This window comes from Jatropha curcas, chromosome 7 (genome assembly GCF_041381405.1).
Source record: "Jatropha curcas cultivar XTBG-Jc1 chromosome 7, XTBG_Jcur_1.0, whole genome shotgun sequence".
Lineage (NCBI taxonomy): Eukaryota > Viridiplantae > Streptophyta > Magnoliopsida > Malpighiales > Euphorbiaceae > Jatropha > Jatropha curcas.
Window position 1 is genome coordinate 23,822,562 of NC_143157.1, and position 24,540 is coordinate 23,847,101.

General features: G+C 32.0%; 6 protein-coding genes across 7 annotated transcripts; 4 read left to right on the forward strand and 2 right to left on the reverse strand.

Annotated features, from left to right (window-relative positions):
• The first annotated feature begins 816 nt into the window (after positions 1–816).
• On the forward strand, positions 817–7,633 carry ATK3 (kinesin 3). 2 transcript variants are annotated; one of them, XM_012215331.4, is made up of 17 exons: positions 817–974; positions 1,469–1,720; positions 1,814–1,958; positions 2,037–2,146; positions 2,247–2,366; positions 2,484–2,687; positions 4,223–4,399; positions 4,481–4,555; positions 4,639–4,785; positions 4,859–4,997; positions 5,080–5,189; positions 5,535–5,696; positions 5,782–5,996; positions 6,380–6,461; positions 6,549–6,653; positions 6,767–6,871; positions 7,204–7,633. In XM_012215331.4, exons 1-17 carry the CDS (start codon positions 906–908, stop codon positions 7,381–7,383), a joined length of 2,397 nt encoding a protein of 798 aa, XP_012070721.1. In that variant the 5' UTR covers positions 817–905; the 3' UTR covers positions 7,384–7,633. The 2 variants fall into 2 exon arrangements, with proteins under 2 accessions (XP_012070721.1, XP_012070722.1); XM_012215332.4 differs by having other exon boundaries at positions 841–974; positions 1,472–1,720.
• A 224-nt stretch (positions 7,634–7,857) lies between these two features.
• On the reverse strand, positions 7,858–9,040 carry PNSL3 (PsbQ-like 1). Its single transcript, XM_012215330.4, has 3 exons — positions 8,675–9,040; positions 8,247–8,533; positions 7,858–8,140 (listed from the first exon to the last, which is right to left on the reverse strand). Exons 1-3 carry the CDS (start codon positions 8,955–8,957, stop codon positions 8,033–8,035), a joined length of 678 nt encoding a protein of 225 aa, XP_012070720.3. The 5' UTR covers positions 8,958–9,040; the 3' UTR covers positions 7,858–8,032.
• Positions 9,041–10,121: 1,081 nt separating this feature from the next.
• Positions 10,122–11,731, forward strand: LOC105632873 (thioredoxin-like protein CXXS1). The gene is made up of 3 exons (XM_012215333.4): positions 10,122–10,295; positions 10,840–10,962; positions 11,423–11,731. The coding sequence occupies exons 1-3, from the start codon at positions 10,194–10,196 to the stop codon at positions 11,558–11,560; spliced, it is 363 nt and encodes a 120-aa protein (XP_012070723.1). The 5' UTR covers positions 10,122–10,193; the 3' UTR covers positions 11,561–11,731.
• Positions 11,732–14,462: 2,731 nt separating this feature from the next.
• On the forward strand, positions 14,463–17,825 carry ILR3 (basic helix-loop-helix (bHLH) DNA-binding superfamily protein). The gene is made up of 5 exons (XM_012215334.4): positions 14,463–14,840; positions 15,992–16,054; positions 16,832–16,909; positions 16,989–17,151; positions 17,332–17,825. Exons 1-5 carry the CDS (start codon positions 14,701–14,703, stop codon positions 17,596–17,598), a joined length of 711 nt encoding a protein of 236 aa, XP_012070724.1. The 5' UTR covers positions 14,463–14,700; the 3' UTR covers positions 17,599–17,825.
• Positions 17,826–18,195: 370 nt separating this feature from the next.
• LOC105632875 (plant/protein (DUF1995)) lies at positions 18,196–19,328 on the forward strand. Its single transcript, XM_012215335.4, has one exon. The coding sequence runs from the start codon at positions 18,277–18,279 to the stop codon at positions 19,255–19,257; it is 981 nt and encodes a 326-aa protein (XP_012070725.1). The 5' UTR covers positions 18,196–18,276; the 3' UTR covers positions 19,258–19,328.
• A 173-nt stretch (positions 19,329–19,501) lies between these two features.
• GAUT12 (galacturonosyltransferase 12) lies at positions 19,502–23,500 on the reverse strand. Its single transcript, XM_012215337.4, has 6 exons — positions 23,072–23,500; positions 21,594–21,646; positions 21,313–21,468; positions 20,499–21,089; positions 20,095–20,397; positions 19,502–20,010 (listed from the first exon to the last, which is right to left on the reverse strand). The coding sequence occupies exons 1-6, from the start codon at positions 23,280–23,282 to the stop codon at positions 19,726–19,728; spliced, it is 1,599 nt and encodes a 532-aa protein (XP_012070727.1). The 5' UTR covers positions 23,283–23,500; the 3' UTR covers positions 19,502–19,725.
• Positions 23,501–24,540: the final 1,040 nt, after the last annotated feature.

Consider the following 24,540-nt stretch of genomic DNA (forward strand, 5'->3'; position numbering starts at 1 on the left):
GCATTAATATATTAATTTAGCATATTTTTTTTATTGATAAGTCTATTTTTTAAAATCTGATTAAAAATAAACCCCTCATACTAGAATTAAAGAATTTGTATATGAAATGAGAATTAATTAATAACAAAGATTTTATAATAACTATTATGTTTAAAATAAGAGAATGACCAAGATTAAGAATAACCACTTAATAAGGATTATAATTTTAAATTTATAATTTTTCAATACTCGATAATTAATAATAATCGGATTATTCTAGATTAAATTATTTTGTTTATAATGCAATATATTTTTAATAAAACAATAGTTGATTTCTGTAAGATGTCGATTTTGCCCTTGAAAAGTGTATGTTTCTCTACAATAATTTTTATAAAAAAATAAACATAATAATAAAACACCAATACTTTAATCTTAAATTATATAATTATGTTTGATATGTTCTAAATTATATTACTATGCTTGCATTGCCACATGCAAAAAGAAAAAAAAAAAAAAATCCAAACATTTTGGAAAAGAAAAAGGTGAGGGCAATTTAGTCATAACGGCTGATAACTGACGCCTTCTCTGATGCCGCCCGAATCTATTTTAAAAAAGTTCGAAATCCAACGGTAAAATATTACTAAATTCGTATATTTACATTTTTGTTAATTTATTATTAACTTTAAGAATTGATTTAGGCATTAAGCGCCTCTCTCTCTATCTTCCTGCTCTTAAAAGCAACGGCGGTGATTGGCATCGGTAGCTTTAAACTCAATCCATGGCCCCACCACCAACTCTGGACCAAACTTACCGTCCTTAGCTCAGCTGAAAATAAAAAAAAAAAAAAAAAAAAAACCATTACAAGAAAAAAATAATAACAATTAAAAATACTTACCCTCTCTTTGTCTCTCTCTCACTGCTTGAAAATGGTCTCCAAGAACCAGAACAAGCCTCCACTTAACTCAGTAACGCCCATTATTACAAGCCCTTCACATGTAAGCTCTCTTTTTTTCCCTTTTTAAAATCTTGGACTTCATATTATTAAAAAATGGATCTCTAATGCTTTTGCTTATTGGGTTCAAGATTTTATCTTTGCTTCTTGGGTGCAAGATTATTCCTTTTTTTTTTTTTTTCTCTTTGTTCTTGGTTTTTAGAGGGTTGAAATGGGTTTCTTTTGTTTTTCTATTTCATGTTCAAGATTCTTTTCTATATTTTAAAGCAAGAGGATGTGGGTTTCTTTTGTTTATTAATTTGAGCTAATGGTTATCTCTTCCTTTCTTTAGGATAGTGAATCTTAGTGTTTTTTTTTTTTTTTTTTTTTTTTTAAATTTTTGCTTTTGGGTAATTATTGTGGGAAATTTAAAAGAAGGTTGAGGAGATGCTTCTAGTGTAGTGGTCTTTGCTCTAATGTTTTGTCTTCTAAGATCATTTGATCTCTGAAAAACTACTGTCTTTTTGGTTTTTTTTTTTTTTTTTCTGGGTTTCATAGAAGAAGTATGTTGGTGATGAGGTACTAGTAGATAACTGGCAACAGCTCGGAATTAACAAAATGGTAGGGACTGCAGCCAATGGCAGAGTGCGACAAGCATTCTCAATTGTAAATGGTGAACAAGAACTTGCCCCAAATAGTGCTCCCCCTAGTAATAATGGATCAGAGTATGGTGGATTTGAATTCACAAGAGAAGATGTCGATGCATTGTTAAATGAGAGAATGAAATATAAAAACAAATTCAATTATAAGGTAGCAATCTTTTTTCTTTTAATAATTTCTAGATGGTGTTATTATGATTCAAATTAGAGTTAGTTTCTGAATATGCTGTTTTGGGTTTTGTAGGAGAGATGTGATAATATGATGGATTACATAAAGAGGCTAAGGCTTTGTATCAAATGGTTTCAAGAGCTAGAAGGAAGTTACCTATATGAGCAAGAGAGGTTGCAAAATGCACTGGAATTTAATGAAAGTCAATGTGCTGAAATGGGTATGTTTATACTTTTATTGGATTTTTGGGATTCCTAGATACATGTTTCTTAGTGCAAAATTTTGTATGTGATTATAGAGTTGATGTTGAAAAATAAGGAAGAAGAATTGAATTTGATTATAGTGGAGTTGAGAAAGAGTCTTGCTTCTTTACAAGAGAAGGTTTCCAAAGAAGAATCAGAAAAGTTGGTACGTTAAATAAACTTTTAAATTCAGTGGCATGCCAAACTGATAATTTCTTTTGTTTATTGTTTTATATGAATGAAATTTGTTTGTACACACCAAACAGGCTGCAACAGATGCCCTTGCAAGAGAAAAAGAGGCTAGAATTAGTATAGAGAAGTCACAAGCCTCCCTCTCAGAGGAGCTTGGAAAGATTCAAGGAGAGCTTCAAAGTGCTAATCAAAGGGTAATATAATAAATGTAACTTGAATTCATTGAAACATCTTTCCCACTTTTTCTATCCTTCTTTTTTTACAGAAGTAACATAACTTGCGTCTTTTGTGGGTTCTTTTGAATTCTGCAGATAGCATCAGTAAATGATATGTACAAGCTATTACAGGAGTATAATTCAAGCTTACAGCTATACAATACTAAACTTCAAACAGATCTTGATACTGCTCATGAAACTGTTAAGCGTGGAGAGAAAGAAAAAGCTGCTGTTGTGGAGAATCTCAGCAACTTGAGGGGTCAACATAAGTCATTGCAAGATCAATATAATTCCTGCAAGGTGAGCTTCTCTTTTGCTTTTCTTTTGACCCACTTGGGGATCAACCTTTTGTTGCATAATTAGTTAATTGGATGGTGCAAGCAGTTACTTTTGATGTAGCATTGAGGAAGTTGATTTTATTGTTCTTGAGGCATTGTTATTTGACATAATAAGTTTTTATCTTCTTTGTAGATAGTTCTCTTCTATGGAAAACATACTCTATGGTTCATATCAAAAACTGTCAGTAAAATGCATTACCTTGAGGGCCTTTTCACTGATTTAGAAGACAGAGATGAGTTGTCATAGTTGGCCTTATTGTTAAAATATAGGAATATACTTATATGGTTTAATATCTTTGTTTGGTTATTAATTTTCTCAAGCATGCACAATTTGGCCGTTCATCTGGATTTAATATTTGGAATTTCTTTCACATTGTTTGCTTTATGGATGATGGTACGAAGGCAGAAATATTTTCAGCTACCATAAATTTTCCTTGGCTTAATACCATGAATGTAAAAAGAATATAACTTTTAGATTTGATGGTGTTCTGAAGGATATAAACATGTCCTTTTTTTTCCTTAAAATGAATCTTATTTGGGTTCTAAACCAGAGTGAGTTTTCTTTAGAGGGGAGAAAGAACATGAATATTTTATCCTTGTTCTTGTCCTCTTGTGGTTCTCTTATTCTCTATTCCCTGTATTTATCTTTTTTTCCTCTTTCACATTTATCAAAATTTCTGTCTCCATTTTTCTGAAGGTAGGGATGGAACACAAACAAAAAAGTGTTTTCATCCAGCACTAAAGCGAATAAAGGAATTTGGATGTGTTGTAATCAGCTAACACAAAGTTATAGGTTAAGTACCACTATGGTGTTGAAAATGAGGACTTAGTTCTGAAAGTCATGGTTCCTATATTTTTTTACCTTCTGACTTTCAACAGAAAAGGTAGGTATTTAAAAAGTTAGTACCTAAGTACCATAGAGAATTGTAGGAATCAATATCTGCGTGGTCGAGTGTTTAAATATACTTCCATTGGAAGAAGTTATTAAGCATTGTCGGTTTGTTCTGCTTGTCCAAATTCAGCTATCTAATATAGAATTCCCTGATTTATACACTGGTAATGAAGATCAGAGTGGGAAGTTGATGTCCGTTTGGTTATGGTCTTATTTAGATAAATAGAAAATGAGCCTTTCCAGCCAATAGCTTATGCTTTGAGGTTGATACCCAAACAGGGATGTGATACTTGCACTTTTTACAAGTATTTCACTTGTACTTTCCTAGTTTCTTGGGCGACCTTTTTAAAGTTCAAATATAAGCATAATATATAGAGCCAAATATGTTATTCCTTTGTCTTTGATGAATAAATATCATAAGATTCAATTGGAACAACCTTTTAGTTGAATGATACATAATTTGAACATAAGTTATTTTTGGAATTACATTTTGTCCTGGAATAAGCATATGAGATGTCTTAGGACAATCATCATTATCTTTGATATACAAATACAAATTGATATGGCATTTTTTTGGAAATTTAATTGATGGATAACTCTATTAGGCATCTCTAGATGAAGTTACAAAGCAGAAGGATGCTCTGGTGAATGAACTTGCATCCCTTAAGGGAGAGTTGCAGCAGGCGAAAAATGATCGTGAACAATACATGTCAGAAGTGCAAGAACTAAGAACTAGAGTGGTTAATTGTGAAGAGCTAGCAGTAAAATCAACTGAATTAGAGGTTAGCTTTTACTTTTAATCCCTAATTTGATCTTATACGTTTACAAGATATGATTTTCTAATGTTGCTAATTTCTTTACAGGAAAGATGCCTATCACAGGGTAAGCAGTTAAGAACACTGCAGGAGCAGCTAGAGGATGCGCAGAATAAACTAAGGGTATTTTGGAAACTGTTTCTCATTTGGTTCATTTACTTCTAAGTTTGTTTTGGTTGACTTTCATAAGTTTATGTCCCTCCCAGGTATCTGATCTTTCTGCTTTTGAGACAAGAACTGAGTTTGAAGAACAAAAAAGGCTTATAACTGAGTTACAAACTCGCCTGGAAGATGCAGAGTTTAAACTCACTGAAGGAGAGAAGCTCCGTAAAAAGTTACACAACACAATCTTGGTAATACTCAGTGCCATAGTTTTTCAATTTGACTAATACTATATATTTAGCTTAAAAATATCTTACGCTACAGGAACTGAAAGGGAACATCCGCGTATTTTGTCGAGTGCGGCCTCTTTTGCCTGATGATAGTCCTTGTGCTGAAGGCAAGATCGTATCATATCCCACAACAACAGAAGCGCTTGGGCGAGGCATTGATTTGCAGCAAAATGGTAAGTGTGCAACACGATTCTTTTTATCTCATTCAAACTGGCTTTTGAAAATTAAAAACTTATAGGTTTATGTCCTCTTCAGGGCAAAAATATCCTTTCACTTTTGACAGAGTTTTTACGCCAGATGCATCACAAGAGGATGTTTTTGTTGAAATTTCACAGCTTGTTCAAAGTGCTCTTGATGGTTATAAGGTAATTTATTGAGGTCCAACTTCTTGATAATAATTACTCCTTCAGAAACAAATGTGTGACTGACGGTAACTAGTTATTGCATTGTGCATTATGAGCTTTATGCTTACTAAGTTTCTGTCTGAAGTTGTTTGCGGCAGTTGTAACAACCTTCTAGTTCGATTGTTTTTGCAACCTGATTTCACATCTTAGTTTTGTTGAGTTGGATTCTTGATACATAACCATGCATTTGTAGCTAGTACACAAAATCCATTATTAAAATGGAATATACCAACTGTACAATTGTATTTTGTAAGTCATTTACCCGTGCCACATGTTTGAATGGACGACTATTCTTTCTTTTTCCAGGTTTGCATTTTTGCCTATGGCCAAACAGGTTCAGGTAAAACTTACACTATGATGGGCAAACCGGGGAACCCAGAGCAGAAGGGGTTGATTCCCCGGTCACTAGAACAAATATTCCAAACCAGGCAATCACTTCTGTCACAAGGCTGGAAATATGAAATGCAGGTGAACTATATAATATCGTTAAATGATACAGCATACACACAATTTTTGTTATCACTAAATATTCTATTTCTACAATCAATTATAGGTGTCAATGTTAGAAATATACAATGAAACAATTCGTGACCTGTTATCAACAAATCGGGAACCATCACGACCAGAAAATGGTATGAGTGCTGGTGGAAAGCAATATGCAATTAAACACGATGCCAATGGAAACACACATGTCTCTGATCTTACTGTTGTGGATGTTCGTAGTACTAGGGAGGTCTCATTTCTGTTAGAACAAGCTGCTAACAGTAGGTAAGCAAATTCTTCTCTAGCCCTCTTTGCACATATATGATTTGTGTATTCTTTGGTCAAAGTATGATACATGTATTCTGAGAAATGTGATTATGCTCAAAAACTGGATGGCTGTTTAATCACCTCTACATTAGTGCATTATGCATGCTCAGGAAACTCTTATATTTGTTTTTGTTGCATTTTTGCTTGAAGTTTTGATGCTTTTTATTAGAATTAAAAGCTTGACAATGAGAAAAGCAGGGATAATTCTGATTATACAAAACCAAGAAAAAGAAAATTGTTTGAGACACAAATTAATAGACTATAGTGTGAGTTTATTTCAATTTGGTTTCCTTGAGTTGAAACGTCTGTAAACAATAACGTTGGTTTTTGTTTCTCTGCAGATCTGTTGGCAAGACCCAGATGAATGAACAGTCATCTAGAAGTCACTTTGTTTTCACCCTACGAATATCTGGAACTAATGAGGTAATGACATTCTTTTCTTGAGTAAGTTGTTTTCTATTTGTTCTAAAAGCTTTTCCCCCTTTAAATTGAATGTTTATATTTCATCAGAGCACTGACCAACAAGTGCAAGGTGTCTTGAATCTTATTGATCTTGCTGGGAGCGAGCGTCTTTCTAAGAGCGGCTCAACTGGGGATAGATTAAAAGAAACTCAAGTAATTTGACTCGATTTTATGATTTTATTCTATTTCTTGTTGTTTTCCTTCCATTAAATGCTTTTGGTAATCAATTAATGTCTTTTTCTTCCTCTTTATTTTAAACTTTTCAGGCCATCAACAAAAGTTTATCATCTTTAAGTGATGTTATCTTTGCCTTGGCAAAGAAGGAGGACTATGTACCATTTAGAAACTCAAAGCTTACTTATCTTCTTCAGGTAATAGTTTAAGATTAGCCTTGTGAAGGTATTTAACTTAACATATTAGCTTCCTATATCTCTATATAAAAGTGGAATGTCATGTTAGCCCTTTCAATTCCAAGAGGAATCCATATAGAAGTATTTAAAATGATTCCCTCAACATTTTGAACTAACTTCATAAGATTTTCATGCTAACTGCCCCTATAATTTTTGCATGCAAAGTTTCTACTAGTTTAATCATTAAAGACTTCTGCCTTACACTTGAATCATAATATTAATTCGGTACTTTTTGTGCTTTGGATCATTAAAACATTGTCATCCCTTATATCACCATTTCCATATTCATTCAGCCTTGTTTGGGTGGAGACTCGAAGACACTGATGTTTGTGAACATCTCTCCTGATCCCTCTTCATTGGGCGAGTCACTATGCTCGCTCCGGTTTGCAGCCAGGGTAAATGCTTGTGAGATAGGAATTCCTCGACGCCATACCATCATGCGATCCTCAGATTCTCGCTTGAGCTTCGGCTGATTCTTATCAGAACAAAATATCATTTGTATTTCAGAATATTACCTCTATCACGAGTATTGATAAATTGAGAAAGTGGGGAGTGATACTAACATGAGCTGATTATAACTTGTATAGTGAAAAAAGACATTATTGCATATGAAAAGCCTGTCCATGACTTCTTGGAGAATTACATTTGTAAGGGCTGTACTCTTATCAAATTTGTATTATATTATCATATTCTTGAGAATGAGTTTCAAACTGACTTGTTGCATACACCATTTATGCTGATGGGAATATTAATTTCTCTCTTTACTTGAAATTAAAACCAAAAGTAGGGTAAAAAAAATAGTTTAGTGATCACCATTTGCTCTTAAAACACCATTCTGAAAATAATAAAATGAAAGGCAGAAATACATTTTAAGAGCAAATGTATGGACCAATGAGATTGATAGATGATACATCATTTTAAAGTAGATCTGGCATTCTGTCCATGACTTCTTGGAGAATAATCTCTTTACTTGAAATTAAAACCAAAAGTAGGGTAAAAAAAATAGTTTAGTGATCACCATTTGCTCTTAAAACACCATTCTGAAAATAATAAAATGAAAGGCAGAAATACATTTTAAGAGCAAATGTATGGACCAATGAGATTGATAGATGATACATCATTTTAAAGTAGATCTGGCATTCTGTCCATGACTTCTTGGAGAATAACTTTTGTCCCTTGATAAGATGATTCTGTCTGAGGCAGGTTTTTCCTTCTTGAAGCATCTTCGAGCTATAAATATTATCAGCAACGTAACCAATCAATTCAAGAAAAAAGCTCATAAAGTTAGTTTTATATATCAAGATTCAAGAATGAGCTGTACAGCAATCATATTTACCTCCTCAAAGTTGTCGAACAATCTGTTTGCCAAATCAGTAAGAGGTTGCTTATCATTTACTGGAGCTGCAGAGATAACTTTGTCGAAATCATAGTACATGAAGGTGGATTTGAGTCTCAAATACTTCCTAACATAGTTCAAAGTGTCTGGTCCTATCAAATCCTCCAATGCCAAGAGATCAAAAGCATACTTCCTTATCCTATACATGCTCCCTGCAACCCCAATATTTGCCATATAGACTCCTTTCTTGATGAATGAACGAGTGCCTGTTTTCTCATTTGCAATCTCTATATTACAGAAACGAGCTTGTAAGAACTAATCCGGTTTCTACTCGAAACATTTAGGAATGGCAACTGGTCAGGAGTTTATAGAAAGCTTAATTATAGAAATAACCATTATTGTAACATGAAAGATTATAGAAAGCTTACTATTATCAACAGTAGGCGAAGGCAAAGGGAAATCAAGCAGCCAGAAGCCATTATCCTCAGCAAGAGAGATCCCATTACCGAAGTTTCCAGTAAGAGCTATAGAAGCAAGGCCTAATGCCAGTCTTCTTGTGGTATGAAATGATTGTTCTTGATCGAAGTTGACTTGTTTCTTGCCTAGAAATCCAATAATCTTTGTTCTTTTTTGGGTTTTTTGCTTGTTTGTAAGTTTTGGTGTGGCCGGTAATGTTTCAGTTATACCATTTAGATTTGATAAGTAAGCCATAGCAGAAAAGCTTAGTTAGCGAGTGAGAGTGGAAGTGATGAAGCTAGGATTTTCAGTTATATCCATTCAAGAAAAGTATAGTATTGGTTACTACTGACCACCAAAAGGATATCCATAATAGAGGGCATTTTTGACCTTTTGTTAAAAGAGATTTTGAATTTAAACATTTTGATGGTATCTTTTTGGTTTTTTCACTTCGAGTGGGAGATTAAAATCTTTTTTCAATCATGCCCAAGTGGAGATACAGCAGAAGGGTTGGTGAAGATAAGAATAAAAAGTGAAACTATCATCATTACATTACAAGTATTATTTATATATATAGTTGTTTTCATAAATCAATAATTTCATTCAGATGTATCAATTGAACTAACTCTAGCTGACATGAAATAATAGATATCAGAAATTCTAACCAAACTCGATACGGAAAAAGATCCTAATTGGGCCAAAGAATTCAATCCCAAATCGAAAAGGGAAGAATCGGTTCTGGTTTCAACTTTTTAAGATGTTGTTCGATAAAATTAACTATTTTAATAACTATTGTATGTCTTAATAGTAATGTTTAAAATAACAATAAGCGTTTTGTTTAGAGTAACGTTTCATAATCCGTTAAACATTTAGAGTAACATCAAATGTTTAGAGTAACAAATTATTTTAGAAGCGTTTGGAGTAAACTTTCGTAATCCCATCTTTCAAACTCTAAACACTAATGTTAACAGTTATTTCATCCAACACTATAAATAAAAAATTAATATTAAATCTCTTAATTTTTTTGTAAATTTTGTTGAGACTAAATTTTTGTATTTATTCAATTTAATTTCATCCATAAAATTATAGACAACAAAAGAATCAATTAAAAGGGTTTAATACCATCTTTAGAGAAAAAAAAAAAAAATTGTTTGTGTTTTATGTTTTGGTTAGGTTAGGTCAAATTATAAAGATATATGTAAACAAAACTTCATGATTATGGTGACATGGAAATGGATAAACCAAAACTCTTTGTAGATATATGTTGGAATAAGCACTAAGTAGAATCCAAAACTGGGTCCTACATTAATCAATTCACTGCAATCTTTTCTAGGATAAATACAACCTTAAACCTAAATAAACTAGTTAATGAAAAATTAAAATTAAAAAGTTATCAAACATTATATTTGGTCAAGGCCTCTATAAATTAGACCATTCTTTCATAAAAAGAGAAGGAGAAGGAGAGGAAGAAGAAAGAAAGAAGGAGAGGAAATGGCTCAACATAAACAGGTGAAGAAGTCAAGAGTTGTCAAAGTAGACTCAGAAGAATCATGGAATTTCTTCACTACTCAAGCTGCCAATAAAGGCTGCCCCGTAAGTACTTGTCATTTGGAACCTCAAATTTTTTTTTTCTCATTCTGTTGTGATTAAGGCATTTAAATAAAGTATATACAAGATATCTTATCGAGTGGTTGGTATGCACTAAATTCTATATTTAGTTGTAAGATCGAGTCATAGAATCAATATTCTGGAAACGCTTCTAAATCTGAAATGAATTAGTATTTCATCTGATAGTTCAATGGTAATGAAAAGATACTTTTAGAATTTTGACAAGTGAATTTATTCTTTATCTTATTAATTAAGATTCGAATCTTAGAGTCCGACTATAAATAAAAATTTATTCTCATTTATAAATCTTTAATTTTAGTACAGATGATTGGTCCTTAACTAAATCTAAAAATAATTCTATTGTCCATTATAAAATTATCTTATCATAAGAATATTGTTTATTTTAGTAACTTTTCAAATTGAAATCAATAGAGTGAGAGCTTACAAGAAAGATAGGGTTTGACTTGTTTTTTTTAGAAATGAGAAGAAATATAAACTTTGATAGGGTTTATCTTTTGTGGAATTGTAGGTTATGGTGCACTTTACAGCCTCTTGGTGCATGCCATCGGTAGCCATGAATCCTTTCTTTGAGCAACTAGCCATCACCTATCAAGATTTTCTGTTTCTCACAGTGGATGTGGATGAGCTTAAGGTAAATGTTTGCTTAATAGATGCACTAGAAATTCTTTTTAACCAAAAAATAAATTTGAAAATCATAAGAAACATTTTTTTTTACCAAAATTAATTAAATCACAATAAATAGGTGTCTTTCATCCATTGTTTACATTGAATCATGGTAAAATAAAAAAATATATGTGAAATAGGAGAATTACCCTTGTTTCATCTTTTATTTTTGTTGAAAAAAGCATTATATTATTACAAGAAATGTCATATATTATATTTTGTTTCTTTAGACTAATTATCTTTTTATGGTTGTGTTAATTGTAAGTTAATTAATATATTTGAAAATTTTAAAAATAAAAAGATAAATAGAAATTTAAATAATATTGGGCCTAATTGATAGCATCTGTGCTGAAATGGGCCGAAAGCAGCTACTGGGCCATAAATTTGTGGCTAATCTATAATTAATTAATAATTAATTTGATGATTAGGGTGTGGCTACAAAGATGGAGGTGAAGGCCATGCCAACATTTGTGTTGATGAGTAAAGGAGCAAAGGTTCATAAACTTGTGGGTGCTAACCCACATGAGATCAAGAAAAGGGTCCATGCCTTTATTCTCTCTACTTAATTATAATTATTTAATTAATTATGTGGCTTCACATTTTATTTTAAACATCTTTTTTTAAGTTAAGGTCTTTAAGGGTTGTAATTTTTCTTTTTATTAGAATTCCTGTTAGTAAAAAACAAGTCATCTATCAAATTTATATATATCCATGGTGAATATTTGCATTGCTTGAAAGCCACAGTTAAAATTTCTTTTATTAATATTTCCAAGGCTTTCTCATGTAAAAATAATAATTATGTGAACAATCAAAATTACAAATTTCATATTTCAACTAATTCATGTTATATTTACCCTAATCAATTTTATATTTTCAAAGACATTAGCTTATAAGTTACATGTTATTAAATATACTTTGAGATTTTGGAGTAAATTAATTATTCTATCTAAAAATCCCTTTATAGAAATTAAAATATATATATATCAAGAAACTAAAACACAAAATAAAGAACAATTTTTCATTTTTTTTTCAATTTAATAGAAACACAAAATTTCAATAAAATAAGAAATTCACAAGAGTTTATATATACATTGGTAATCAATTCCGAAGAAAAGCAAGATAAGTATAACTAAATGCATAAAACTTCACTTTATATGAGATGCAAAATGCACTATCTAGCTTTTAAAGACTGAGGTTTAATTCTTAGGTAAGTCTTAACCCTTTTTCAGTAGACTAATTAAAACTATTATTGGGATTAAATCTAAATGCCATTTTCCTTTTTTTTTTTTTTTTTTTATAGAGAGGAAAAAAGAAGAAAAAGAAAACTGTTGGAGAATTAGAGAAAACAAGAAAACCAGAGAGAACAAAGAAAAGTAGACAAAAATAACTAGAGATAACAAAGAAGGGTAAGGTTGTCTCTTTATACACGATATTTTTATCTCTCTTAGTTTCTCTCTCCACGTAGTTACAAGTTGATTGAGGTCAAACGGTTACTTCCTTTCCCAACCTTGCAAATTTATCAAGTGCACAGTTATGAATATGAAATGACCAATTGGTCTTTGCCATAAGTTATCATTATTTTTTTTAACCATTAACAGCAAGTAATATTGTATTTGATTTTATTATATATTGAGAATTAAAACCATGTTTAGTTTCGGAAAACATATATATACATTGGATATTATTAATTAGACATAATTAAAATTAATGTTGTTGAGATTTTAGTTGAATGGTATTTAATGTTAGATATGTAACATTTTAATTTGATTTTCCAAAAATGCTAAAATTTATTGAGAAGGTTTATTTTGAGTTGTTTTTGTTATGAAATAATAAAAAAATTAAAACAAAAGTTAATTTCAAGGAATATTTTTATTTATTTATTGGTAGGCTTGATGTACCGAAATAACACTTATGGTTGAGAGAATTCGAATTCGACATCTCTCACTTCTCACATAAATAAGAAGACCGATCAAACTATATTTAATTGACAATGAAGACTTAATTTTTTCTTTACCAACAAAATCTGAAAGTTCTTCCTCGTTTAAACTTTTTTTTTAAATAAAACTCACAAGAAAGATAAGAAATTCTAGAAATAAACTTCGATTTCAGTGGAAGGTCATAATGTTTTTTGAAGAAAAATTCTCCTTATTTCTCTAAATCACAAAATGTATGTCACTATGCTTTAGTTCTCATCTAGCATAATTTCGCTACCCTGTAAAAGAAGAAATGAGCTGCAAATGTAATGATTTCGTCGGGATATCAACCCGCTATGATTATCATATAATACGCTGGTTGTTTTTATTTATTAAGAGGCTCGATGGATCGAAATAAATCAGCATATCACATAATAGGGATAGCTTTAGAGCATCTCCAATACAACTGTTGATTATGTTAATTTATTTGTTACGTATAAAAAATTGGAAGTTAAAAATAAAAATTTTCTCCGATACTATTGTCTATTCAGTGTGTGAGTTTGATATGTCAAAAAAAAACAAGAGACATTATCTATCTCACACTCTCTATTGTTAAACAACGTGCTTAACTTTTTGTTCTTTTTTTTCCTATTTATTCATTTTTTCTTATTTTTTATACCTTCTTCTAATTGCACTCAAACTTTTTCTTACGCTGATATTAATTTCTTCTTCGCGTATTGAAAAACCATTTTTAAAATCTAACATTTACAAATACACATTCAGCCACATCAGTATCCACAATTTTTATTTATCAAAACACATCAGCCACAATCCATGATTGCATTGGAGATGCTCTCACTACTCACATAAGTGAGAAGACCAACCACACCATACTTGATTGACATCGGCTATTGTTATGTCCTTAATTAAATATAAGACATTTAACGCTTTTGCACAGAAATTAAGAAAATAATTAATTCTCCAAAATTATAATAAAATCAAGAGTAACTTATTAAAATAGTTATTGTATCTAATGTAAATAAGAAATATATATATTATTTATTACTCTTTAAAATACTCTAAATTCGAACAAACTCTGCGAATCAACTCGAAAATTTGGTGAATCGATCTTAAAATTGAATTGGCTTTATTTTTGAACCATTTAAAAAAGAGAATCAAATTGAAATAATCAATCTGCTGTTGAATGGATCTATTCGCACACACCCAATTGGCAGGATCGAATTTTTTATATTTTATTATATTATAATCTTTTTAAATTATATAATTAGTTAATATATATTATTGATATTTTTATAACTCACTAATTCAATCAGTAACTCGTTCGTTAAACCAATGAGTCATCCACTCAACTTTTAATCCAACCGAGTTTAACGACACCGCTAAAAACTAGTTTTACCAAAAGGTTTGAATAATGAATATATATTAATCCATACATGAATTTAATACAGAAATTGGGCTTGAAAGTCCAATAAGAGCCCATTAAGATGAGTGCACGATGACGACATGAAACTTCAGTACTTCACCAATGCGTGCACCAAACACGCCCGCCTCTATCTGTCTCTGTATCTCAGCGTCCCAAAGTGTCATGTCTCTTTTTCTTCCCAATACATAAACGACAAGAACACTTCCAATTTTACTTGTTTTCTCTCCCCCCAAACACACCCTAAACCACCTTTACTACCAATTCTTCCATTTGTTTTGCGGGAAAATTCGCAGAGCCGGAAAACCTGCACGATTTTCCGGCGAATTTCGGAATTCACAATCATTGCAAAATGGTGTCCCCAGAAAATATGAATTGGCTTGCAGACTACGGCCTGATCGATGAAACCCCGGTTCTCGACGCGAATTTCTCTGTCCCAGTTTCGGGTTTCTCATGGCCCGTGCAAACCCTAAACGGTTCATCTGATGCCGGGTAACTAAATTTTTCTGTCAATTAGGGTTTTGTTGACTTGATTGAATTTGTGGTTCTGATTAGCTTGAAGAACTTCGGATTGATGATTTAAGCTGATTTGTTACATTCCAGTTGTTTACTTACTGGAAAATTTTATTTTATTTTTGTTTTTTACCTTTTGACGCTTGTAATTGTAGAGAATAATTAGAGAAAGTTGTTTGTTTGTTTTTTTTTCCGGTAATTTTGCTGTCTTTAGGTATTTTAGATATCAAATTTCTGAAATGAGCTTAATTATTAGAGAAAACGGTTGGATTTGGCTTATATTGTTCAATTAAATTTTGCAATTTTTATTAGCAGTTGTAGGCAAGTGATTATCGAGATGTTTTTCTTTTTATTTCTTTGCTATTGCATAATCTGGTTTAGGTTTTATGTGTTTATGGGGTAACTTTTGTTTTTGAGGTGGAAATTAGTTTAGGCACTGGTGGGATTTGGTTTTTGTGCATTCAGCAATTTCATCTATAGGTTTCTCTTCTATGGTGAATACTAAATAGAAGATGGTTTGGTAAGTAAAAATAATTAATTCTTTGCCTGCATTTTGAGGGGTAGGATGATGCAGCCTGAATTGCATAATGACAACAGACTGTATGATTCAAAAGGCTGCATAGAAAATAGAATGAACTGCGCATATGTCTTTTTATATTTTTTTTTTTTCTGTTATCTGTTGGTTTGCAAATTCCGCTGGCAACTCTGGTTCTTTGTTATTGGAGTTTTAAGGCTTGTTTATTTTAGTCATATAAAGGGGGAGATCGTGAAGTGAATTTAGATTCATTAGAAGTTACATTGTAAAAAAAATTTAGAGGCAAATATGCACTTTTGCATATTTTTATTATAATTTCCAAAACTTTTTTTTTCTGTGCTTGATAAATCGTTTTTCTGGAAATCTCACTCGTTTCTTGTAACACATGTTGTTATCCTTTCATTAAATTGTCTTATTATTTGTTATTTGATTTGTGAGTCCTTTTTTCCATGTGATGCATAGTCTGTTCATTGTATGGAAGTTTTATGTATGCACTCATCTAATATGGATCTAATAATATCTCCATTTTTTCTTACTCGTCTTTATGTGGTATTCTTTCATTCTAACATCTGTACTTTTGAAACTATCTTCCTAGTGTGGAAATTGATGGACCTTTTGGGAATTCTGAAGCTCAGAAGGAGTCCAGCTCCAAGAAGAGGTTTGTTAATGTCAATTATATCATTTTACTGTGCTGTATGTAGTGTGAAAAGGTTTTCTTTTCCCTTTTGTTTTTTGATGTGAGAATAGATTGGGAGGTAATGTGATTGATAGTCATTCTAAAGCTGCACAACTTTATTCCCTTTATGTATTCTTTATTTGCAAAGTATTGGCAACTAGAACTGAGAATCTGACCCACTTCTTGATTCCTCTTTATTTTGAGTTGACATCACTAATCTGGTGTCACCGATTAGATGCTTAAGTGGCTTCAGAAGTCAGCGTTGCATCAACTTAATCAGGAATTCTCTTTTATTGTCAGCAATTTAATCACATGCTTGTCAGTTTTGGTCAACTACTTTTAAAGTCACAAACAGTAAGCCACTACATGTGGAACTGAATTATGCAACTTACATGTATGTGGCAAAGAGTTTGTGCATGTTGATACTTGATTCAATTTGGCTATGAGATACTGTATAATATTGATCAACTGTATAGCGGGGATAAAATTGGTCTATGTCAAAGGTGTCACTACTAGTGTCATCAAGGTTTTCTTGCAATTAATAATTGCCTGGACTGTTGAGAAGTTACTGTGTAACTCTAGCTTTTGTCAATCCCTTTATCTTCTCCTCTCCACACACTTCCCGACCCCCTTCCTCTCTCTCTCTCTCTCTCTCTCTCTCTGATTTATTATTCTTGGATTGAAGTGTTATAAAAATGTAATATTTTAGCTCGTGGAGCTATGTTTTCAAGTACCTGTCTTTTTCTCATATTTGTACAGGGGTAGATCTGAATCATGTGGTGCTTCTAGCTCCAAAGCATGTAGGGAGAAGTTGCGGAGGGATAGGCTAAATGACAAGTAATTATTATTCTTCCTTCTTTGTTTATTTTTCTGTCTCCATGAGGCACCCACATTCTGTATTTGGTGCAACTGCTAGGTTTTTGGAATTGGGCTCTATCTTAGAGCCTGGAAGACCTCCTAAAACAGACAAGGCTGCTATTTTGGTTGATGCCATCCGGAGGGTGACTCAGTTACGAGGTGAAGCCCAAACACTGAAGGACTCAAATTCAAGTCTTCAAGAGAAGATCAAAGAGTTGAAGGTGAAGTTTTGTATTCATCTGTTTTCTTTTTCTAGTTTTTATGCCAAGAATGGAATGCTAGAATTTAGGTAATAAAAATTTTCTTTGTTAGTCGCTTAACAGCATGCCGCCTATAAGACCTGAAAAAAAGGATTAGGAATACTATTGTCTGTTTTATTAAATTACCATTGTCTCCTGTAGGCCGAAAAGAATGAGCTTAGGGATGAGAAGCAGAGGCTGAAGGCAGAGAAGGAGAAATTGGAGCAACAGCTGAAAGCTGCAAATTCACAAACTAGCTTCTTGCCTCCTCCTCCTGCAATCCCTGCTGCATTTGCTGCCCAAGGCCAAGCATCTGGAAACAAGTTAGTGCCTTTCATCGGTTACCCAGGAGTTGCTATGTGGCAGTTTATGCCACCTGCTGCAGTGGATACTTCTCAAGATCATGTGCTCCGTCCACCCGTTGCTTAAGTTAGCAACCTACTGTGCAAATCTGCTTGCATTTGCACCTCCAACAAGAAAAAAATGTATTCATTTTGTCATTGTCTTGTCTGTACTAGTTGTTACTGAAATCTTCTAACTGGATTTGGTGGGTAACTTGTAGTATGTTGCAATACGGATTTTCTATGAATTGTTGATGGTACTGATATGTATATTTTAATAAATTTATCTAGTAAATCTATGTTTCAATCGGATAATTCAGACAAGTTAGGGATGTTAATTGGATTTAGAGTTCATTTGGCATTAAAATTAAAGTTATTTTTATGAAAAAATAAAGTTTTAATATTAGAAAAATCAATTTGAGAGTGTTGTTTAATTGTTTTAAAGTTTTTATGTTTAGAATATATGAAAATTATCTTAAAAATTAAATTATAATGACTTCTAATTAGTAAACCATTTCATTGCTTAGAATTGCAATTAATTAAATTCTCAAATGGTTTTTTTATTTATTAAATTTTATATTTAGAGGGACCATGGGTAAGAAAGATGAGTGAAAAACAAGCAGTAAAGAGTAATGGGTGGGCCAGCCAAAAGTCAATATTATGGGGCTGTCTGTAACTCTGCAACTGATATCTTATCTGCGTTAAAGCTTCTGTTGCCATCTTCTTCTTAGTTATATCCTCCTCTTATCCTGTTAAAACCATTTTCATGGCTTCCAATCTTCTCAAATTTCATATTCATTCTTTTAAAAATACAAATCTTTCAACTTCATTTGTGCAACACAAAAATCTGACCTTCTTCCCCTCAAATAATCACCGTAACAGGCCCAAAGTTTCTTCTGTGTCCATCTTGCTTTCTTCTTTATCTTCCTCCACTATCGCTCCACCTTCGTCCAAAGAAGAAGCAATTCTACAAGCCAAGACCTGTCTCTCAAAAACCCTACAGAAGCCCCTAAATAACCCTAAACTAGCTGGCAAACTGAAGAAACTGAAACAGCCAAGATTCCAAGTTGAAATCCCTGTCATTGATGACTCGCCAAATTCCCTATCCCAACTTGCCCTTGATGTTTTTAGGGACTTACCCATCAAAAGAAAAGGTTCTATTGTCAAGATTTTAATTCTTTGGCCAAATCCTACATTGAAAAACATTGCAACTGAAATATTTCAATCAAATTCATCAAATAATGTTGAAAATGTTGAAATATCTTCAGTTATAAATGGTGATAGTAGACTTTTGGGTTCTATTGAGATAGCAGTGTTTTTAGCACCAGAGACTTCACAATTAGCAGCTATCGAAACCATTACTGATAATTTATACCCAAAGCCAGTAGTCATACTCAACCCCAAATGGGGTTTTGAAGAGGAGAATGATCTTGGTGAGTTGAGTGGATTTGTTGAGTCTTTTGATGTTATATATTCATTTTTGGGATTGGAGGTTAGGGGAATTTTGAGCAAAAGGAAAGGAGTGGTTTTTAAGTGTGTGAGAGATGGAGTAGTGAGTGGTGAAAGATGGATAGTTCTTGTTGAAGAAGAAAATGGAGAAATGAAAGTAGTTTCAAGGTTCAAGACAAGGCCTTCAATTGGTGAAGTTGAAAATGTGTTGTATAACTTGATGGCTATCAATTCTCCTATTACAAAATCTGCTAAGTTTTTGAAAGATTTGGTTTCAAATGTAACTGGAAAAAAGTAAATTGGGATATTAATCTTGATTCATGTACATGTTTGTTTGTCTTTGTATATGAATTAAGAGTGTTTTGAGAATCTTGTCTTTTGATTAATTGCCTAGTTGAATAATGTAGTTGCTCTATACCAGTTAATGCTGAAAAATGCATATGAATACAGCTAATGTTGGAAAAACTCATTCTTATCATCATTTAGAAAGAAAGAAAACACAGTGTGTAAAGAAGGCTGGTCTTTCAACCATAGAAGAAGAGTTCCAAAAGAATAAAAAAGAACCCAAAACAAAAAAATGCTTGAGGCTGTGTTATATTTATACATTATGTAAAGAAAGCCTTTGAATTATGAAGAACTCTCTTCTCCTCTCTTTCTTTTTCTTTTTTTCCTTTACTTTCACCTCATATACAAACATATAAAGATTTCTTTCTTTTTTTATCATTAATAGCCTGAGGCTCCAACATTTTTCATCTCAAAATTCATGTTAAGATGCCCTAATATGACAACTGTTAATGAACTTATCAGAGAAATTGATGTACTTAGTCCACAATGGCCTTAGTTGGGGGAATGCAATATCTAGCCAAGGCTTTGCTCTGCCATTAAAATGAATGACACCAGCACTTTCTGCATCTGCCAAACTTGTATTTTCTTGGTATCCCAGGCCTAGCATATGCCAGAATGGATCAATAACATGTACATGACCATGGAATGCAATTAGCCCTGGTGGTAATGTTCCTAGCTGCCACAAGCTGAGGTCTGATTTCAAGTTCTGCAACCAAAAAATCAAAAACAAAATTAAGATCATCAGTAATTATTCTCAAATTGCATTCATGAAATGGCGATTAGCGATTACCTGTTCAAGCCAAGAGTGGTATGTGAGGCTTATATTGGTCTTCCTCCAAGCCTCTAAATCAAAAATGTTCATACCATATGCCCATGCACACTCATTGGGATTGAAACTCTCAGCTATTAAAGGATGAGAGAAGTTCAAATAACTCTTAAATTTCTTTGACATAACAAACTTATCTTCTCCTCTGCAAGTTTCTACTGCTCCATTAACCTTTCCATTCATGTCAATGTCCCAAAGAGGCGAAAGATCAGTCTGCACCACTATGTCATCATCTAGAAATACCACCTTGTTTAAACTTGGAAACAACTGCAAATTATAAAAAAACAACACCCAGAAACGAAAACTTTAAGTTACCTGTCAAGTCCAAATGCAAGTAATTACAGATTTATTCATTTGATTAATCTCACCTCAGGAAGGTGGATTCGAATGTGGTTCATCACTGAATTGTACTTGGGGCTAAGTGCTTGTAGCTTGGCAGCAATAACATGAGGTTTTTCAGTATTATTTGCCACAATTGCAGATGAGCCTCCTCTAAATTGTGATCTCACCCTCTGATCTTTCTCCATTGCTTCTAAAACAGGGACTTTACCTTTAGTAAACCAGTCAAAATGATGCAATGCCTTCACTTCAATTATTGCAGGTGATAAAGGGTGTAGTGAGAACCAAGCTTGCATAGGCGAGTAAGTTTTTCTATCCGTTACTATGTGTAGTACAAATTTTTGGGGCCGTAATGCATTTTTAACAAGTGATTTGGCAACAACGGAGGCAGCAAGCACATTATCCGAGGCAAGGACAAAGTGGAAATAGGAGTTATCGACGAGGGCTGGAACGAGCTCCGGCGTCGGAAGCTGGAGCCGGGCAGCTGCATTGGTGGAGTGCTCATTTGCTAGCCTTAGAGCAAGGCAGTGTAGCTGTTTTGGTATGCTACTTGATGCTACATGCCTATATAAATATTCTTGAATTTTGGCTGTTCTAGTCCTTTGTTCAAGTAATGTCACCTGAAAAATATACTTCCGATTGACCAAACTCTCTTTTCCGATTGACCAAATTTTCTAATACCATTAAGTTTGATATTACTCTATCATAATTCATTTGTTCTAGTTATAGACCTTTACTTCTAAAGTGGGTATCTGATATTTGATAGAATAAAGAAACCGAATTATATAAAATTTGATTAAAAAAAAAAAAAAAAAAGCAACAGAAGAAAAAAAAAATTGATACCATTTCCCTGAGCTTGAGAGCAAATGATTTTGCATCTAGTTTGGTTTCTTTCACTTCTTCCATAAATTCCTCCAATGTTTGAGGAATATCATTTCTTCCTTTTAAATCATCTTGGCCAAGGGGTTCTTGTAATACTTGATACATTACATCAGGGACCTTTAATTGCACACCATAAACTATTAATTAATCAAATTAATTAACCGTAAAGCAAAATTCATTAGAATAATAATAATAATAAATATCTTAATTAATTAAACATTCAGAGGTTTAGAGATAATTACAGAGTCAATCCTTCTTCCTAATATCCTTGGCCCTAGTCTTTTACCCAAGCACCCTATATCATTAAATTAAAAGATAAATCAATTTCTTTAATAATCAAATAAACAACAAAACATTAATTAATTAATAACTTAAATTTATATATAATTTCATTATTGGGTAAAATATAAATAAATAAATAAAAATTGCAGTTGTAATGGTTTTATCAACGTTAGTTGGGAGGCTGAGGCTCCCAAGAATGGTCATGCACCGACCACAAGCGAATGAAATGGTTTAATTAACCGTTAATTTCTTAATTTTTCACATGTTAATTAGTTTTTTTTTTTTTTTTTTTTTTTTGTACCAAACGTCTGCACAACAAATCTGTAGGTGGGTGAGATATGTCAGTCCAACTTGTACTATTGCAAACTAACTAAGCAATCTAATCATTAGGACCGGTTAATTATAGGTAATTTCCATTCAACCAATTCGATTCGATTAATTCAATTTAGTTTGATTTTTTTTTTTTAAAAAAAAATCAAATTGGTTCTTAAATTTTTTCCGAACTCATAGGAAACTAAAAAGTAAATTTATCCGATTTGCAATAATTCAATTTGGTTAAACTAGTTGAATGTTCTACCTTTATTCTATAATACTTGTTACATTTGAAAAAATAGTTTATTATAAAATATTTATCACATTCATGTTTTTAAAAAGTAATAAATATTATTTTCCATGTTTACTCTTTGTAATGATCAATAATTATTATTTTAATTTAATGGTTTTTTTAGAAAATTAGTATATTAAATTAAAGGTAATATAATGAATTTATTCAATAATTTATTGCAATTTAGACAAATTTAATAATTTTCATAAATGACGTGAAATTTCAAATGTGACATGTATTATGTAATAGAGTTAAGTTTCAATTTAGTTAATTATTAGAAATAAGGTGTCAAACAGCCATTGAATAATCATCTAACTGTATATAATATGCTAAGGAGGCAAACAGTCTTTTCGAGGTAGAACGGAAATAATAATTAATTACTTAATTAATTAAACTTAATGAGATGTTTTAACTCTTGTGATTAACCTTATTATGCACTTACTTAGTATGTTTACAGCTTTGTTTTCGTTCACTTAAACACTAATATTTGCTATTTGAACTCTGAAACTAGAAGATTAAAATACAAATAATCCTGAAACAAAAAATCTAAGCAACAACACATTAATTTTGGTAATCCTTAATCATAATTAATGTACTAATAATAAATAATTAAGACAACAAATATTTATCAATTTAAAAACTTAAACAGTCGAGTTTAATTTCACCTTATACAGAAATTTCATAAATTTTAATAATTTTTGCGGCGTCTTCTTGATTATTATATTTGAATTCTATTATTAATTCATTAATTAAAAACACTGGTAAAATGTGGAGAAATTAAAGAGAACTAAAACAAAACAAAAAAGAAGAAATGTAAGAATATATTATACGTACCAAGAGAAGAGCACTTGCTTTCACCATCAATGGTGTCAACAGTAGACAAGACAAAAACAAACCGGAGAAGGAACGTGAAGAAAAGAAGAGAATAGAAAAGCATCCGATACGAAACTCTTTTACCTCCAACTTTCACTTTGATAAATTCTCTAACACCTTTACCAGGCAAAACTGTGACATGCCTCAAGCTAGGCGATATATGAAGTTGCATTTTTATTTTTATGCAGAAAGAAACCAAGAACCAACCAGAGCTAAAACAAGAAACCAAGAACTACTTGCTGCTAGCTATAGCTTCCCTAGCTATAGAGAAATTATTGAGTTGTTCTTGTTTATTTTCTTGGTGGGTACTGTTTGGTTCTTGGTTTTTGATTATTTTATTAGGGAATCGCTCAAAGAAGAAGGTGAGTAGAATTGCAAGAACCCATATGGAGATATGCTGTAAAAGGAAGGATATGATTGGAGTTTAAGGTAGCTATCAGTTACCTAAACTTGCTTAGTAATTGGGCTAGATTCAGACGTTTTGTATATATATATATATATATATATATATTCAAGAAGAAAAAATCAACTCATGGTGTTTAATTTATTAGAGAGAAATATAAAAAGGAACAAAACAGGGTTGTTAAAGAGAAAGTGACACAGGACTAAGAAGAGAGAAAGGTGTAGTTATGTTTTGTTTTTATGGTTGTTTCTTTTAGGGATTTTGGCTTGGTAAAGAAGGAGGGAAGTTGAGAAGAGAGTTCTATAAAATTAAAAAATATTTTACATATTTGAAATTTGGAGAAGTATACGTAGTTTGGTGTTACTTAGCTTTGCCTACACATGAAGTTTAATATTTATATGAGGCATACAAGGATTTTTGGAGACTGATTGTACAGGGCTTCTAAATGGAAAATGACTCTTCTTCTTCTTCTTGTCATTCTCAATAGGGTTGGTTCAGGACTTTTGGTCTTTTGAGTGCAAAGACAGGAAGGTAAAATTTGCAGTGAGAAAAGTATTTGTCATGCGTAACAGTAATGACTTGTTGACAGAAATTGAAGGACTAGATTTTGTCTTTTAGACTTTTACTATATTTTTGTCCCCAGAAATAAAAGCATTATACTTGTAGGGCAGGCATTATTCAATCAATCTAATCTGATTAGTATCTGTGTACCCTTTTTAAAGGGTGTGAAGAGCTAGGGTATTTAAATTTGGATTTTCATGTATTCTTACTCAAAATTGTTAGAATTCACACTTCTAAAACTTATTTGATATAAAAATTTTTAGCATATGAAAAAATTTATGTTTCAATTTTATTGAATTTTATATTAAAAATGGATGCAACCTTGTCAATTTTGGTGTATTATCCTCTGAAAATGCTGATGATAGGCTTCATAGACATTGCTTAAAATTATTTTCTTCAATAATTAGGCATAAAGAATATATTGTACTTCAAGTTGCTGTCTACCTAAATTAACATATTCTACAAA

Bases quoted from the DNA above. Each gene is read 5' to 3' on its own strand.
- ATK3 (XM_012215331.4), top strand. From the start codon at position 906: ATGGTCTCCAAGAACCAGAACAAGCCTCCACTTAACTCAGTAACGCCC. The intron at 2,688-4,222 runs GTGAGCTTCTCT...TAACTCTATTAG, and splicing joins ATCAATATAATTCCTGCAAG to GCATCTCTAGATGAAGTTAC. The intron at 4,556-4,638 runs GTATTTTGGAAA...TGTCCCTCCCAG, and splicing joins ATGCGCAGAATAAACTAAGG to GTATCTGATCTTTCTGCTTT.
- PNSL3 (XM_012215330.4), bottom strand. From the start codon at position 8,957: ATGGCTTACTTATCAAATCTAAATGGTATAACTGAAACATTACCGGCC. The intron at 8,534-8,674 runs GTAAGCTTTCTA...TCTGTAATATAG, and splicing joins TTCGCCTACTGTTGATAATA to AGATTGCAAATGAGAAAACA. The intron at 8,141-8,246 runs GTAAATATGATT...TAATATTTATAG, and splicing joins TGTTCGACAACTTTGAGGAG to CTCGAAGATGCTTCAAGAAG.
- LOC105632873 (XM_012215333.4), top strand. From the start codon at position 10,194: ATGGCTCAACATAAACAGGTGAAGAAGTCAAGAGTTGTCAAAGTAGAC. The intron at 10,296-10,839 runs GTAAGTACTTGT...GTGGAATTGTAG, and splicing joins CTGCCAATAAAGGCTGCCCC to GTTATGGTGCACTTTACAGC. The intron at 10,963-11,422 runs GTAAATGTTTGC...TTTGATGATTAG, and splicing joins TGGATGTGGATGAGCTTAAG to GGTGTGGCTACAAAGATGGA.
- ILR3 (XM_012215334.4), top strand. From the start codon at position 14,701: ATGGTGTCCCCAGAAAATATGAATTGGCTTGCAGACTACGGCCTGATC. The intron at 14,841-15,991 runs GTAACTAAATTT...CTATCTTCCTAG, and splicing joins AACGGTTCATCTGATGCCGG to TGTGGAAATTGATGGACCTT. The intron at 17,152-17,331 runs GTGAAGTTTTGT...TGTCTCCTGTAG, and splicing joins AGAAGATCAAAGAGTTGAAG to GCCGAAAAGAATGAGCTTAG.
- LOC105632875 (XM_012215335.4), top strand. From the start codon at position 18,277: ATGGCTTCCAATCTTCTCAAATTTCATATTCATTCTTTTAAAAATACA.
- GAUT12 (XM_012215337.4), bottom strand. From the start codon at position 23,282: ATGCAACTTCATATATCGCCTAGCTTGAGGCATGTCACAGTTTTGCCT. The intron at 21,469-21,593 runs GTAATTATCTCT...GTGCAATTAAAG, and splicing joins TAGGAAGAAGGATTGACTCT to GTCCCTGATGTAATGTATCA. The intron at 20,011-20,094 runs GTAATCGCTAAT...TTTTGGTTGCAG, and splicing joins ACCACTCTTGGCTTGAACAG to AACTTGAAATCAGACCTCAG.